This window comes from Myotis yumanensis, unplaced genomic scaffold, assembly GCF_028538775.1.
Source record: "Myotis yumanensis isolate MYYU_CA2020_CCGP unplaced genomic scaffold, mMyoYum1.0.hap1 SCAF_8, whole genome shotgun sequence".
NCBI lineage: Eukaryota > Metazoa > Chordata > Mammalia > Chiroptera > Vespertilionidae > Myotis > Myotis yumanensis.
In genome coordinates, this window is record NW_027223759.1 from 9,503,101 (window position 1) to 9,520,532 (window position 17,432).

Here is a 17,432-nt window from a genome sequence, read left to right on the forward strand (position 1 = left end):
AGTGACTGAGCCTAACAGCCAGCTGGCAGGTGGAGGCAGATCCTGGGAGCTTGGAGAGGCTTGTGGACCCACCTCTCGGCCCTGTCCTGGTAAAAGCTGGCCTTGCCATGCCCACAGAGGCAGCCACAAAGTGTGGCTCACTTGTAGCTTCAAACAGGTTGCCAAGGGCCAGGAATAGGATTTATTTGATATTTACAACAGAACATTTCAACCCAAAGCAGCAGAATATATTCTTCTCCAATGTACATGGAACCGTCTCAAAGATAGAGCATGTGGGGACACAACAGAACCAGAGGATGGATACATGGAACAGACTGACATGGCAGAGGGGAGGTGGGAGGGGGAATTGGATGAAAGAAGGTGAAGAGATTAATCAAAGGATATATACGCACAGCCCCTGGAGACGACAACAGTGTGGTGAAGGCCAGGGCAGGGGGCAAAGGTGGGGAAAATGGGGGACATCTATAATCGTGTCAACAATTAAAAAAAGGAAGGGAAGCATAATTAAATAATATTATGTTTAAATAAAAACTAGTAATACAAACATTACTATTGATTCTACTAAAAATTGTAAACAATTGTGTAAGAGAACCATATCAGTAATTCAATACAAAAGTCTAAAATTTATCAATCAATAAATAGCAGTGTACCAAAATTTATTACAAAATGGAGGCTGATAACAACAAAAAAAAAGCAGTTAGAATATGAAAGTGGAATGTGACTGGGTAATAGGGAGGGCTCGAGAGGGATAGTTTTTTTGGTAATAGGTCTTTTGGTTTTACTTAACTTTTTAAACATTCATATATTTTATTTTGACAGTTTTGAGGGCGTTCAGAATAAAATAAGTATGGCTATTTTGTTTAAAGTCCTTTCGGTTTTTGTTTTCTGATTAGTGTAAGTAATACAATTATTTTTTAGATTGGTTTGGTATTAAGCCTAAGCAACAGCTTACTCATCCTGTAGACTAGCTGAAATAAGGCAATGAGCCAACAATAGTATTCTGCTTTTGTTTGTTACCTCGAGACTGGGAAACTTTTTCCAACTAGAATCTAGCCACTAATATAGAGGATCTTGTTCTTAAGTTCTGGTTCAAATTCTTATCTGATCAATGCTCTCTTTAGCTCTGGGTACTATTGTGGTGTAATATGACTTTTTGTATTTCACTTTTCAGAGGCTTTGCACAACACCTTTAGTGAGCTTCATTTTGAGGTAGTGCATTTCAAAGATGCCACAGCAAAGACAATCTGTGAGATCCTGAAAGACTACCAACGCATGGACCACAATGGCAAAGACTGCTTCGTCTGCTGCATCCTTTCCCATGGAGACAAGGGCATCGTCTATGGCTGCGATGGGCAGGAAGCCCCCATCTATGAGCTGACCTCTTACTTCACTGGTTTGAAGTGCCCTTCCCTTGCAGGCAAACCGAAAATCTTTTTTATCCAGGCTTGCCAAGGGGATAACTACCAGAAAGGCATAGCTGTTGAGACCGACTCAGAGGAGAAGGAAGCCTATTTAGAAATGGACTCGAACCAGAAGAGAAATATCCCAGATGAGGCTGACTTTCTGCTGGGGATGGCCACAGTGAACAACTGTGTTTCCTACCGAAACCCCGCAGAGGGGACCTGGTATATCCAGTCACTGTGCCAGAGTCTGAGAGAAAGATGTCCTAGGTAATTCCTGTCTACTCAACCCGTCATGCATCTATACATGTCCAGCTGTGGGCCTCAGAGCTGTACTTCCCATGTCAGTTGCAAAGTGGGAGAGAGGACAAGTCTTAACATCTTTAGTCACAGAGAGAAAAAAACTGATACTTACTGAGGAGTTCCCCTTTTTAGCACCTCAAAGGACAGGCAGGGTATCAGACTGCTAGGAAGGATGGTGAAGTCATATAGTCCAGCTCTGTATTTGGGCAGAATCATGACTGTGCCACCTTAACTAGAAAAATTCTAAGAAGGCTTCTAAAAAGGCAATAACCCATTTCAATGTGTACTATCCTCCAGCTCTGTCAAAAGTTCCATAATAGCTAACTGACCTCACACCCTCTTGGTGTATAAATCCTTTATTGTTGTACTCATCTGGCCTGATTTAAAGCCACAAAATATAAGAAAATCGCCTTTCCTCATTTAAATATCCCACAATTCTTTTAGTTACATGAAGTTTTGTATGTCACAGTTCACCCAAATGCACACACAACAGACAGATGAATAGCAAGGAATCTTCTGCTAGGTTCCTTCTAGTTCAGTATTATTATGTTTAAAGTGTATGAAGAATGAGAATTTTCTATGGCGGATAAAGGAGTGAACCATAACATCAACACTATGTTTTCATTTTGTGATTCAGACCATGAATCCTGCAAGGTTAGGGGGCGGTGGATGTGGGGGTGGGGGTGGGGCTATTTGCCGAGGTGGATGAACAGGTGGCCCAATTAAACTGGATAGCGAGACTGGTGAGAAAGGGGTGGTGTGGTTGCAGGAGACACTGGATTTTCACTTCCCATAAGTTTGGTTGCATCATGGATGAACCCACAGAAGCAATGTCACTTTGGGGCAGAGGATGTTAGGGATCATTGAGAGGATAATGGGGGCAAGTAACACAGAAGCTGGAGTAGAGTGAGGTGCAAACAGATTGGGAGGGGAAGAAACCAAATCTCATGTTAACACTGAGGTTTCTGATGGTCTGCAGAGATCCTGAGGAAACCAAAGGTAAGTTATTAAGCTCTGAAACATCCTTTACCTAAAATGCTATGGTAGGTCTTGGTTTAGCAACTTATTTCATCTGCCTAAGGTTTTTTAAAAATATGTTTTTTATTGATTTCAGAGAGGAAGGGAGAGGGAGAAAGAGACAGAAGCATCAATGATGAGAGAACCAAAGATCGGCTGCTTCTTGCACGCCCACTACTGGGGATGGAGCCCACAACCCAGGCATGTGCTCTGACCAGGAATCAAACTGTGACCTTCTGGTTCATAGGTCGATGCTCAACCACTGAGCCACGCCAGCTGGGCTTGCCTGATGTTTTGAGAGAAATAGCTATCATAAGCACAGCAGGTGAACGGGTTTACCAGTGTTTTCCCCTCACAGATGGTCACAATGCTATGTTCTGTTTTCCAGGGGTGACGACATTCTCACCATCCTCACTGAGGTAAACTTTGAAGTGAGCAATAAGGACGACAAGAAGAATATGGGGAAGCAGATGCCACAACCCACTTTCACGCTGAGAAAAAAACTCTACTTCCCCCTCAATTGATGTCGAACACTATGCTTAATTTTTGTACTATAATGCTTTTACTTTATGCTATCATTTATTTGCACAACACTATGCTTAATTTAATTGTTAATAAGATGCTGCTGCCCCTGCCCTGTTTATTTTATTTTATTTTATTTTATTTTATGTTGTTAATCCTCACCTGAGGATATTTTTCCCTTTTTAATGGGCTGCTTCCTGCATGAGCCCCAAGGTAGTGAACCTGGGATCCTTTGGTCCGCAGGCGGACGCTCTATCCACTGTGTCAAACTGGATACGTCCCCACCCCCCCCAGTTTTTTTTTTTTTTTTTTTTTTAAATATATTTTATTGATTTTTTACAGAGAGGAAGGAAGAGAGATAGAGAGTTAGAAACATCGATGAGAGAGAAACATCGATCAGCCACCTCCTGCACATCTCCTACTGGGGATGTGCCCGCAACCCAGGTACATGCCCTTGACCGGAATCGAACCCGGGACCTTTCAGTCCGCAGGCCGACGCTCTATCCACTGAGCCAAACCGGTTTCGGCAAGTTTTTGAAGGCAGAGAGGGGAGAGAATGGGAGTCATGACAATTTAATTTTTATGCAGATTGAAGCCTAAATTTCTGGCTTTGCAATGATAGCTAGATATTTATAGCCATAGGCATGATTTTAATTGTATTTTTAATTTGATAAAAAAGTTTTAAAAACTATAGTAGATACAAAGGATAGTAAGTTTAAAAGAAATGCGACATTACAATGGTTCAAAAACAGTGGCAGAATGTACTTCACTCATCTCTGATCTGCTTTCAACCCCAAATCATTTAATTCCCTTCAAATCAGCAGTTGACAACCGGTGGTCCTCGGACCACTGGTGGTCCGTGAGGTCCAAAAGGTTGGCGACTGCTGCTTCAAATTGTTAAGAATTGTTTTGTTTTGTACTTTCAGTCCCTCTCTTTCCAAGCCATCCTCCACACTACAATTATATGTAAGGAAAACTTTTCCTTTTTATTCATACTAACTAAAATGACGTAAGATAAATTAATAATAGAAAAATAAAATTAACTTTCATACATGCCGGAGTTCACAGAAATATGAGACAAAAAAGATTGCCCTGACCAGTTTGGCTCAGTGGATAGAGCATGGGCTTGTGGACTGAAGGGTCCCGGGTTTGATTCCTGTCAAGGGCATGTACCTTCCTTGGTTGCAGGTACATGAATCGATGTTTCTCTCTCATCGATATTTCTACCTTTCTATCCCTCTCTTTCTCCCTTCCTCTCTGTAAAAAATCAATAAAATATATTTTTTAAAAAGTTATCAAATCAGGTAGATTTTATATCTTTTAGACACAATAACAATAAATTTGAGAAGAACTTATAAGACAAAGAAGTTTGGTCTTAATTAGTAAAGAAATAACAAGTTTTGTTTACACAGCCTTCTTGGCCCTAAATTCCCTATCTGATAATATTGACGCTTTCTACCCTCTTCATACAGGGTTGGGGGTGGGGTGGGGGAGGGCTTTCACATGGGACATGTATTTCTGACTTTCAGGGGAATAAAACAGGGTCAGAGTGTCCGTCTTGTACTGTTGTGTCTCAAGTAACTTGCACTACATGTTTCTTTAAAATACAAATTGGAAAATACTATTTCTTGCATTAAAAGCTCTTAAAAACCCAAAATGGTTTTACAAATCTGTTACAATCTATTTTCAAATTTCCTTTCAGCCTTTCCTCTTATTGCTCTTGTAGTATATGCATTTTTCTGTACATGCTTGATTTGCTTTTTTGCTAGCATTTCTGTGCTTTATTCATGCTTTTAAAATTATAATTTCATTTGAAATACTAATGAATTATCTTGTTTTTAAAAGCTAATTAAGTTTTTTTTTAAATTAGTTTTCAAAAGTACTTCTAATTAAAATATAACTTAATTTTACTGTTCGCAGAAGATTGTTTTGCTTGTTTTGTTTTTTGCCAATGGCATCTCACAGGTGGAAAATGTTTGGATCACAGATACATTTTACTTGAACCCCCCAATGTTGGCTCACACCATTGTATTTTTAAAAAATGTGTTGTTCAGCCCTAGCTGGTTTGGCTCAGTTGATAGAGCATCGGCCTGCAGACTGAAGGTTCGATTCTGGTCAAGGGCACACGCCTTTGCAGGCTTGATTCCCCAATAAGAGGCATGCAGGAGGCAGCCAATCAATGATTCTCTTTCATCATTGATGTTTTTCTCTCTCTCTCCCTCTCCCTCCCTCTCTGAAATCAGTATTTTAAAAAAATGTGTTGTTCATATTTAAAAATTGAGAGATGTGATATAAAAACTAGAATACCTTCTCTTGAAAAATCAGAATATTTGATTCCATTAACTCCATGCTCCTATATGGCAGCAATGGAATGGTTTCTCTCACTGCCTCCCCCCTCTCGTCCCCTCTATTGAAGCTGCTGCCAATTACCAATTATTGTTTTGGTCAGATTGTTTTTCTTTATGTGCAGCCCATTTCACTTATTTATGTTGCCTGCACAGTGGCATTTGAATTCTAGCAATGGTTTAGAGAATCTGGCAAGAATTATCAGAAACTCTTCCTAAATCACAGGTTAGGGAATGTGATTGAGAGGTGAGAGAGTGGGGACACATGTGAAAAAGAAAGGTTTTTGAAATCAAACCAATAAATTTTTTCTTGCTAGCTAAATGCCCCAGGTATAGTCCAAAGTATAGTTAACAGTTTATAGGAAGAAAATTTTCAGATTAGTGTCTTCATAATAAAAATAGGTAAAGGTGGAAGAGAAAATAGTACATCCAGAGAAAGCCCAGCTCTAGCTACAGAGCACATTACTTTTCAGTGAAAATCATGAAAAAAAATCTATGTAATTGAGATGAGAATTCAAACATTCCCAACCACTCAGAAGAAAGCAAATTGTGAAAAGACGAAAGCAGAATCAAGGCAACCCCAAAACCAAACCCATCTTATGCATTTCTCAAGAAAATCTACAGGAGTACTCTAGGCTTACAGAGAGGCTGTTCCTACCAACTCCGATGATGGAGAACAACTTTTCTGCTCATAATTCTTGTCTTTTGTTGCTACCCTCTTCTAAAGTCTCAGTATCATCCTCATAAATAGTAATACAGGTTGACCTTCCAGATCGTTCTTCATAAATTCCTCCATTCTTGGTATTTATCTTTTGCCTATAAAGAAAGAGAAAATGTATCACTATAGACTCAAAGAGTAGACAGTGGGGTAGGATATCTGGGGAGAGAGAAGTGTGGTTTCATTCTTTCACTGGGGGCAGTCCTACTCATTACTTGCAGTAGTTTTGAATTTAGTGAGACTGGATATGTGGGTGACCAAATGCCCATGTGAGGAATTTTCCACTAAATCAACATAATAAATAAGTTCCCTTTATTAAAGTATTGACCGAAACTTATTTCAATAATTTTTTAAAAAATATTTTTATTGAGTTTATTTATTTCAGAGAGGAAGGGAGAGGGAGAGAGAGATAGAAACATCAATGATGAGAGAGAATCATTGATTGGCTGCCTCCTGCACACCCCATACTGGGGATCGAGCCTGCAACGCGGGCATATGCCCTGACCAGGAATTGAACCCGTGACCTCCAGGTTCATAGGTTGACGCTCAACCACTGAGCAACACTGGCCGGGCTATTTCAATAATTTAAGATGCATCTTCAGGTTGCAGTTTAATTTCTGACCTAAAATTGATTTCCACAGGAACCCAATATAGCTGCATCTAAGGGTAAACCACTAACACCTACACCCCTAAACTTTCAGGGGAGATGTTTAAAAATGATCTTTCGTTTTTTAAATCCTGAATACACTTAGAGTCTCAGATAAATACCATGTATCATTTTGCATAAAAACTGAGACACAGCACCATTTCAAATAAACTGGGGGGTAGGGGGCAATTCAAGTTGGAATCCTATTAGTCTGTAGGCAGAGGCAGTCTCTGGAGGCTTTGAGTCTTTGCCTGATCCAATGAGTCAGAAACAGCCTTTAACACTGTCCTGTATCAGAGATGGGAGAGGTGTAGAGGATCTACCTAAAACATAGTCACAAACCCAAACAGCCAAAATTAGGAGACAAAGAAACATCCCCAAATGAAAGAACTACAGAATTCTCCAGAAGAAGAGATAAATGAAGCAGAGATAAGAAATTTATCTGAAACAAGAATTGAGAGTAATGATGGTAAAAATGCTCAACAGCATGAAAAAAAGAGATAGTAACTATCAAATGAACTGTTTGACCACAGCAGGTAAATTCTGTGGCCAGGCTCACTGTAAATATCTTCCTCCTGAAAGTGCCTGTGCCTTGACTTCATTAGGAAACACCTGAGTTCATCTTCACCTATTCCTCACCCAACCCCCTCCCCATTCCTAAAGATAAGTCAGCCATGTTTTTGCGCCCCATTCACACCTCAGATGAATGTTTTCTTCTCTCAGGAGCTGTATGGTGAATTTAAACTTCTCTTCCGTTTCAGCAAGCTTGGTCTGGAGTGTTTTCTCCAGATTTGCCACTGCAGCTTTCTGAAAGACATGTACATTTTAATAGCTATCTTTTCCCAACCAGAGCTGTATGGCTGAGCTACACAGAGACCTGGGATCCTCCCACAAATGCCCATCCTCACTCCAGCCAGGACTCACCTCCTTCTGGAGTTCCATCTGGGTTTGGTAAAGGGTGGTGTTCAGTGATTCCAGGATAACAGCTTGTGCATGCAACTCTTCCTCTATGATCTGTGTAAGAAGAAATTGTTTTGGGGCAGCATGATGGTATCTGCCCATTTATTCTCTTCTCCAGGTACCTGGACTAGAATGTGCAGCATTGACTTTACTCCTTCTTCTGCACCATTCAGTCACTATGCCCTGTTAACCCTACGCCCTCCCTTTGTCTTCCCCATCCATACCCTCCTTTGCAAGCTCACTGTCACTGCCCCAGAGCCAGTCCTCACCAGAGCTCACATGGGTTGTCACAACAGCTAGCAATTATTCATTCATTAAACAAGTATTTATTAAATATCAACGATAGATCCCAACTATATGACATTCTGGAAAAGGCAAAACTATAGAGTTAGTAAAAAGGTCAGTGGTTGCTAAGGGTTGGGAGGGAAAGGGAAGGATGTATACGTGGAGAACAGAAGATCTTTAGGTTAGAGAAATTATTTTGTATGATACTACAATGGTGACTATATAACATGATTGACAAAAACTATAGAATGTACAACACAAATAATGAACCCTAATGTAAACTATGAACCTTAGTTAAAAATAATATATTAATAGTAGTTTATCAGCTGTAACAAATGTAACACACCAATGCAAGATATTAATAATAGAGGAAGTTGTGTGGGGATGGGGAGTGTATGTGAAATCTCTGTACTTTCTCCTTATTTTTTCTGTAAACTTAACTGTGCTCTAAAAAAAAGTCTGTTAATTAGAAACAAAAAAACCTACTGTAGGAATGGGCTTTGGAGCAAGGTAGATCCAGTGTATTAGGTACTATGAATATTACGATGAGCAAGACAAATATAATTCCTACTCTTATGGGGGACACATTCTAGTGAGGAAAAGATAAAAAAATTAAATAAAAGCAAACAAAATAATTACAATAGTAGATTAAAAACAAATCCAGGATGCAGGTGGAGGACACAGTATAAGTGTGGGATCTACTTTAGAGAGATGGTGAAGTGACTATAAAAATGGACCAGCCCTAGCTGGTTAGGCTCAGTGGATAAGTCGGCCTGCAGACCAAAGGGTTCTGGGTTTGATTCAGGTCAAGGGCATATATCTTGGTTGCAGGCTCCTCCCTGGCCCTGGTCCTGGTTGGGGCTCATGCAGGAGGCAACTAGTTTATGTATTTCTCTCACATTGATGTTGCTCTCTGTCTTTCCCTCTCCTACTCCTCTAAAAATCAATGGAAAAATACCTTCAGGTGAGGATTAAAAAAAGAAAAGGGACTAAGTTAGGATCTGCTTTCAGGAGCCAGGCTCATTTAACTCTTACCATCCGCATAGCTATTCCCATGTAGAGGAACCTCCCACTCTGCATAAACTTGAAGGGCATCATCATTTACTGCAACTGCATTGTACAAAGAAGGTCATTTTGCATTTTTTTCATTGATTTATTCATTCAAAAAAATCAGTTGCTATTTACAGAATGTCTGTGAAATGCCAGGCACTGTTCTAGAAACTGGGATTAGTGGTAAAGAAAACAGACAAAAATCCCTGCCTTTATTGAGTTTATCAGGCTAGATGGTTATAAGTCTGTGTAGACAAGTAAAACAGGGAGCCGTAACCGGTTTGGCTCAGTGGATAGAGCGTCAGCCTGCAGACTGAAGGGTCGTGGGTTCGATTCCGGTCGAGGGCATGTACCTTGGTTGTGGGCACATCCCCAGTGGGGGGCGTGCAGGAGACAGCTGATCGATCTCTCTCATCGATGTTTCTGACTCTCTATCCCTCTTCCTTCTTCTATGTAAAAAAATCAATAAAATATATTTTTAAAAAAAGAAAAATAAAAAAAGAAAAGAAAAGTAAAACAGGGAAAAGGAAGTGCCAGGCGTGTTGTTGAGTGGCCCCTGAGAAGGTAGCATTTGAGTGAAGACTGGAAGGCAGTGAGGAAGCTAGCGATGTGGATATCTGGCAAAGAACTTTTCAGGAGGAGAGAACATCAAGTGCAAAGACTCCAAAGCTGGAGCATCCTAGCCTGATAAACAGCAAGAAGTCCAGGGCCACTGGAGTGGCATGATGGAGAGAAACAAACCAAAGGGAATGAGGTTGTGGGGGAAAGAGTGCCCAGCACGGAGTAGGTGAAACAATCCCCAGAACCAACACAGGACTGGGAATAGCTCAGATTCCTACCAGCCAGGGTAGAAAAGCCCTTCTGTACATAGTATTGGGTAGACTACTCAGAAGGGTATCATTTCAGTAGTGGGGAAGAATTCGGCCCCAAACTGCTGTAATTCTGCTTAACACAGCTTAAAAGAAAACATTGAAAAGCTCAAACTGTATCCAAGTAACTTAACTGAATCCCAGAACAAAGCTCAAGAATATTTAAAGGAATACAAAAATATTCAGCATCCAAAAAGGTAAAATTCACAATGGCTTACATCCAATGAAAAAATTACCCGGTCAAGGGCACATATCTTGGTTGCAGGCTCCTCCCTGGCCCGGGCCCTGGTTGGGGCTCATGCAGGAGGTAACTAATTTATAACTAATCAGTAGACAAGCTCGGTAAAGTAGTTATAAGAGTACACTGTGGCGATTGTCAGGGGGTGGAGGGTAAACGGAGATGGAGGAGGATATAAGGAGAAAAATAGTGATGGATGGAAACTTTACTTGGGGTGGTGAATATACAATACAGTGTACAGATGATGCATTGTAGAATTGTGCACCTGAAACCTGTATAGTTTTGTTAACCAGTGTCACCCCAATACATTCACTAAAAAGGAGGAGAAAAAGAATACACGGGATCTATCTTGCTCCAAAGCCCATTCCTTCACTTTGTAGGACATTGCAATCTGTTTGCCCAACAATATTGAAGCCCTGCCTGGATTCTAAGGTATCATTCCATGCCTTCATAATGGCTAATCATGTCCCAAACGTGTCCATTCTGGATCCAAATTAAATTTTCAGTGAAAGATGAATCACAAGGCACTTTGTGGGTTTGAAGGGTTTCCCTTCAGGTATCTTCCACATGGAAGTCTCAGGAGAGAGTTCCTTGAGGGGCTGGGGTGGGGGTGGAGGATAATGTAAACTCCAAGTTTTTGTTTTTGTTTTTCCCATCATTTTTTTTTATTCTTTTTTAAAAAAATATTATAATAAGTATTACAAAGGGTATTACATATGTGTCCTTCCCCCACCCCCCGTCCTTGACAATCCCCTGCCCTCCCTTACCCCCCAGTGTCTTATGTCCATTATAAACTCCAAGTTTTGAGGAAAGGCTTGGAGTTAGAGTTCCAAGGGGGCAGGATAGTACTTTTCAGAGGTTGAAGGAAAGAATTTGGCATTTTAATATTTAATCCTTTTGTCGTTTGAGCCATACTAGAAATGAAAGGCCTTTAACATTGAAGATTACACAATATATTGCCCACATATTTGTCCAAATCAGGCTCTAAAAAGACACTACTGGCTTTGTTTTACAGATAATTCTAAAATCCTTTTTGACTTATTGATTTCAGCAAACTCAGCTTTAGTTCTTCTGTGGGTTTTTTGTGTGTTTTCTTTTTACCAGTTTTGGGGAAATTATCATTGATTCCATTTTATTGACAGTATATAATTTTACTGATGTATTTGTAAGGTGCTAATTTCACAGAAAAAAAATGAGAAAGCTTACCTCGTTGGTCTTTTTCAGCTCCTTTAATTGCAAGGTGTCCTTTTCATGTTGTTTCAAGAGCTCCTAAAAGTAATTTTATTTGAAAAAGGTCAGCAATGGGTTCTGGCACTTCTCTAAAAAACTAGGAAAACCAGAATAAAATTCAGAAATATAATATAATAGTTACCAAAGTTTACATGTTGGTTTCATGAAGCACATATCGTTAACTAATGGCATCGCATGTTGAAGTTAAATAATGAAAATCTCACTTATGTTAAACCACAGTGCATTGACAAATAGTAAAAGAAATATTTTCTTCAAAGGCTTTTCTGGTTAGCATACAGATTTAGTACTGCTAACTATGCAGTTCTCCACAAATTGAACTTTATACTCAAAGCAATTCCAGTCAAAATACCAGCAGGTTTTCTTAACAAGATAATTATAAAATTTATATAGAAATACAGAGGATACAGAAAACCAAAATAATCTTGAAAAACAAAAGCAAAGTTAGATTTTTACTTCCTGATTTAAAGCTACAGTAATTAAGACAATGTGTTGTTGGCTGAAGCAAAGGCAAATAGTTGAATGGAATAGAGTGGAGAGTCCACCACCCCACTTCCCAGATATGAATACACTAAGGCAACACAATAGAGAAAGAAAAGTGTTTTTTAAAAAACAAATCATTCTGGAACAACTGGATATCCTTCAGGGGGGAAAAAAAGAACTATGACCTCTATCTCACACACAAAAATTATTCAAAATGGATCATAGAATCATGAAAGCTAAAATTATAAAGCTTTTATTTTGCTTAAAAAAGGATATCTTAATGTCCTTGGAATAGTCAACAGTTTCATAAAGAAGACACAAAAGGCTGTAACCATGAAAGAAAAAACTTGATATTTAGACTTTTATTAAAATTAAAAACTTCTGCCCATCAAAAGACAACATGAGCCAAATGAAAAGGCACTCCCACAGGCTGAGAGACAGAATTTGGAATGCATATATCTGACAAAGAATTTGTATCCATAATATAAAAAGTATCCCTACGTATCAATAATAAAAAGACAAACCACCCACTTTTGTTAAATGGCAAAAGACGTGAACCAACAGTTCACAAAAGAAGACATATATATGGTCCAAGGAGGATATACAGTAAATAACTGCCCAACATATTTAGTCATTAGGGAAACTAAAACGGTAACAAAATACTATTTCATACTCATTTGCATGGTCAAAATTAAAAGATTAGTAATACTGTTGTCAATGATATGGAGCAACTGGAATTCTTCTCATATATTTAAGACACAGAGTGAAATGGTGGAAAATGGCTTGGCAATCTATATATATAAAAGTCTAATATGCAAAGTGTCCCCTCGGGAGTTCGACTGGGAGTTCGATCGCTCACTATGATGTGCGCTGACTACCAGGGGGCAGCGCGGAGTGAAGGAAGGTCCCAGCTGGTGGCCAGCAGCTGGGGAAGGGAGGCCCTGGCCGGTGGCCGGCAGCCTCTAGGGACCCTGAATTTCATGCACTGGGCCTCTAGTTTCTCATGAAGTTAAACTTATACCCATCCTCGATCTCAGCAATAGTATTCCTTGGTATGCCAAAGAGAAATGAAAGCAAATGTCTACAAAAGCATTTGTACAGGATATTTATAGAAACTTTATTTGTAAAAGTCAAAAAACGAAAACCACCAAAATCTCCCCAAACAGGGAAACGGTGAATGCATTATCTGATATTCCTATAAATGAATATTACTGGATAATAAAAAAGGAAAACATAACTGATATGAACACCAAATGAGTAAATTTCACAGACATTACATTGAGGAAAAATAAAAGCTATAAGCAAAAGAGCATATATTGTATGATTCCATTTACATGAAGTTTAAAAATAAGAAAAGCCCTAAAGAATTTGGCTGAGTGGATGGAGTGTCGGCCTGCAGACTGAAAGGTCCCGGGTTCGATTCTGGTCAAGGGCATGTACCTTGGTTGCGGGCACATTTCCAGTGGGAGGTGTGCAGGAGGCAGCTGATCGATGTTTCTCTCTCATCTATGTTTCTAACTCTCTATCCCTCTCTCTTGCTCTCTGTAAAAAATCAATAAAATATGTTTAAAAAATAAGAAAAAACAATCTATGGTGGCAGGAATCAAAAGAGCAGTTGTCTTGGGGCAAATCTGACAGAGGGAGGGATTACTGGAAAGGAACACTAGAGTGCTCTCTGGGTTGATGAAATGTTCTAGATCTTGATTTGGGTGTTGGGTTACATGGATATATACATTTGTCAAAACTCATCAAACTATACATTAAATATCTGTGCATTTTGCTAAGTATAAATTATATATGAGAGAGAGAAAAAACACCCATTTGTAGGTTCATAATCGGCGTCATTGGAGGAAGAAGAAATACATGCAGATAATTAAATCTCTCCCCACTAAGAGGAACTACCACTGAACTACCATTCAGACATGTGAGTTCTCCAGACCCCAGAAGCATTATTGCAGAGCATGCCCCATCTCCTCATTATTGTTTTGCTCAGTAATATAGTGAATGTCATACCTGGGCTTTCATTGGTGAAATTAGTGGCTTTTCAATTAACATGATGGTTAGAAATGGGCTCTTAAAAATGGAATATTAGAGATTCTTTGCACTTTGTATGAAATGGGTACAAAATCTAACAAAGCCTGTAGCTTGGTGCACTTAGGGATGGGAACTCTGGTTGCCTGATGCTGACTGCAGGGTTACAGTAGGCTTACAGAAGTCTACTTCTATAATGCCATCGCAAATACCCATGTTGACTCTATCATGCACCCCAAAACTCAGAGAACTGGTGATGTAATTGCCTGGACTTGCTGGCTAATGCCTGTTTGTTTAGTGAATGTCCACGTGTTTATTAGAATTTGGTCTGAGACCTGCTTTCATTATAACCTGGTATCAGTGTCAAGGTTGTAGGGGAGTGACTTACAGGAGCAGCTCACCCTCACAACCTCTAACTTTTAGTTAGCTACCCTCATTTACTAAGAGTCGTACATGACCACATTTGCTTAGTTTAATTTGCAACAATACCCTTTCAATTCAGTCATAGTCAAGAGTAAGAAGGATATTCAGAGACTGGGATTTTGGCAAAATAGGGAATTTCAGCTTCTGCATGTTTCACATTCTATATTTCTTGTTAATTACAAGTTTCATTCCAATAACCCTGTGGTATGGCTATATAGATAAAGGACAGCAAAACTGTCTGTCTACTTGCATATGCTCCAGGGAAGCTTGGGAAGGAGAAATAGTCCCAGGAAGACGAAAGCTGATCTAATCACCAGGGCACCCCTGGAAACCAGATGTCCCATCAAGACTGCACATTCCACCACCGATGTGCTTTGGACTGACTCACCTCCTTCTCTTGAGTGACATTCTCAAAGAGAGCACTGTAGGATTCACTTAATTTTTTCTTTTTTTCTTCTGACTCTAACTCAAACTTTTTTGTCATCGTATTTTCTGTGGAGATGAGAGGAAACCATTTATAGAAGGTGTAAACATGGGGAAAAAAACAGATGCAGAGAGAAAAACAGAGTATCAGTAGATAATAGAAAGTCCAGCCTGGGTCAAGCACAAGGTGCTTTCATCCTGGCGTTCAGCCTCTGACACACACACCTGGAGAAGCTTGAGAGTGAGGTCAACAGGGTGGTGGCTCTTGATCACATCAGCCCTACAGGGTTTGCCTCTAATGTCTCCTGTTCTCTTTGTGTAGTTTATTTTTGATCTGTTGCTTATTGTTTTGTTTGTTCTCTTGGCTGAAGTAAACCACTATGCTTTCTTGAATATCCTTATCCTATATAATAAAAGGCTAACATGCAAATACTAGAGGTCTGGTGCATGAGATTCATGCACTGGAGGGGGGGTCCTCCCAGCCAGGCCTGTGCCCTCTTGCAGTCCAGAACTCCTTGGGGGGTGTCCACCTGCCAGCTTGGGCCTGTTCCCCCCAGGGATAGGGCCTAAGCCGGTAGGCAGACATCCCTCTCGCAGTCTGGGACCCCTCGCTCCTTACTGCCCACCTGCAGCAGAGGCAGGAGAGGCTCCTGCCAATACTACCAGGCTCGTCAGCTGTGAGCCTGGCTTCTGGTTGAGCGGCATTCCCCGTGGTGGTCAGTGCACGTCATAGGCACCAGTCTTCCACCTTTCAGTTTATTTGCACATTATGCTTTTATTATCTACTTATATAAAAACCCTGGGTGTAACATCACGGCCAGAACCGCGACCAACCACAAGGAAGTCAGTCCTGCAGTAGTCTTGGAAAAGGCTGTGCACTCCCCTAGTTGTTTCCTGGAGGGCAAGGTTTCAGGCAGGAACCTGCCCTCGGAGCAGAGCCTGGAAGTGAAATGATTTGTAATGGATCTATTATTGAAGCTACCTTTGGAAATACTGTATCTATAGATCAGTGGTTCTCAACCTTAGCTGCACATTAGAATCACCTGGGAATCTTTTTAAAATCCTGATTCCTGGGCCTCATCCTCCAGAAATTGTTTCTTTGTTATGGGGTGGGGCCACAACATTAATAACAAAGAAACAGAATTTCTGGAGGATGAGGCCCAGAAATCAGGATTTTAAAAAGATTCCCAGGTGATTCTAATGTGCAGCCAAGGTTGAGAACCACTGCTATAGATAATATTAAAAATATATCTAAACGTGCAAGTCTTTGTCCAAAAATTGAGCATGTTCAAAAATTAAATGAAGAAAATTTGGATACACTCAATGGAGATTTTCACACATATTTGAGTGATGATTCCATTGATTCCACAGATGATGCTGAAAAGGAAATTTTCCCATTGAATTTCTTAATAGAATTACTCCTTCAGGAATGCCATGTCATAAATTAAAATTGAAAGTGGGTGCAATCATCATGCTATTGAGAAATCTCAATAGTAAATGGGGTCTTTGTAATGGTACCAGATTTATTATCAAAAGATTACCACCTAACATTATCGAAGCTGAAGTATTAACAGGATCTGCAGAGGGAGAGGTTGTTCTGATTCCAAGAATTAATTTGTCCCCACCTGACACTGGCCTCCCATTTAAATTGATTTGACGACTGTTTCCCATGATGCCAGCATTTGCGATGACTATTAATAAATCACAAGGACAAACTCTAGATAGAGTAGGCATGTTCCTACCTGAACCCGTTTTTGCACATGGTCAGTTATACGTTGCTTTCTCTGGAGTTCGAAGAGCATATGACGTTACAGTTAAAGTTCTAAATACTTCATCACAGGGAAATTAGCCAAGTACTCTGAAAGTGTTTTCACTCTTAATGTGGTGTACAGGGAGATATTAGAATAAGTTTAATCACTTTATCAGTCATTGTTTGCATCACTGTTTGCACTGTTTCATATCATGTTTTTGTCATTTTTATATCATGCCTCTGTTGTTATATCCTTTTGTTACTGTTTATTTATTAGTAAATTTATATATTATTTTCATATACATTTTACTAATTTCCTTTCATCTCTCAGACTTCTATTGTAGAGAAAGGGCAAATAGCAATATTAAAATATCTCCGCTAATTAATTCCCTTTTATTTTTAAAATATATTTTATTGATTTTTTACAGAGAGGAAGGGAGAGGGATAGAGAGTTAGAAACATCGATGAGAGAGAAACATCGATGAGCTGCCTCCTGCACATCTCCCACTGGGGATGTGCCAGCAACCAAGGTACATGCCCTTGACCAGCATCGAACCTGGGACCCTTGAGTCCACAGGCCGATGCTCTATCCACTGAGCCAAACCAGTTAGGGCAATTAATTCCCTTTTAATGTGCATGAATTTCGTGCACTGGGTTACTAGTATAGGATAAAAGCAGAACGGCAGGTTGCTATGATGCACACTTAACACCAGGGGGCAGA

General features: G+C 39.9%; 2 protein-coding genes across 13 annotated transcripts in view; one reads left to right on the forward strand and one right to left on the reverse strand.

Moving 5' to 3' along the window:
* The window catches only part of CASP8 (caspase 8), a 38,620-nt gene extending 32,065 nt beyond the window's left edge, over positions 1-6,555 (forward strand). For 10 of the 11 annotated variants that reach the window (XM_070421835.1, XM_070421830.1, XM_070421834.1 and 7 more), the window contains 2 exons: positions 1,172-1,670; positions 3,109-6,555. In XM_070421835.1, the coding sequence (XP_070277936.1) occupies positions 1,172-1,670; positions 3,109-3,244 (635 nt within the window). In that variant the 3' untranslated portion in view covers positions 3,245-6,555. The other variant, XM_070421838.1, reaches the window with a different exon arrangement.
* Positions 5,718-17,432, reverse strand: part of FLACC1 (flagellum associated containing coiled-coil domains 1) — a 32,230-nt gene continuing 20,515 nt past the window's right edge. For both annotated transcript variants that reach the window (XM_070421840.1, XM_070421839.1), the window contains 5 exons: positions 14,927-15,030; positions 11,560-11,622; positions 7,876-7,965; positions 7,649-7,758; positions 5,718-6,403 (listed from right to left, as the gene is read on the reverse strand). In XM_070421840.1, the coding sequence (XP_070277941.1) occupies positions 6,277-6,403; positions 7,649-7,758; positions 7,876-7,965; positions 11,560-11,622; positions 14,927-15,030 (494 nt within the window). In that variant the 3' untranslated portion in view covers positions 5,718-6,276. The remainder of the gene's footprint in view (positions 6,404-7,648; positions 7,759-7,875; positions 7,966-11,559; positions 11,623-14,926; positions 15,031-17,432) is intronic.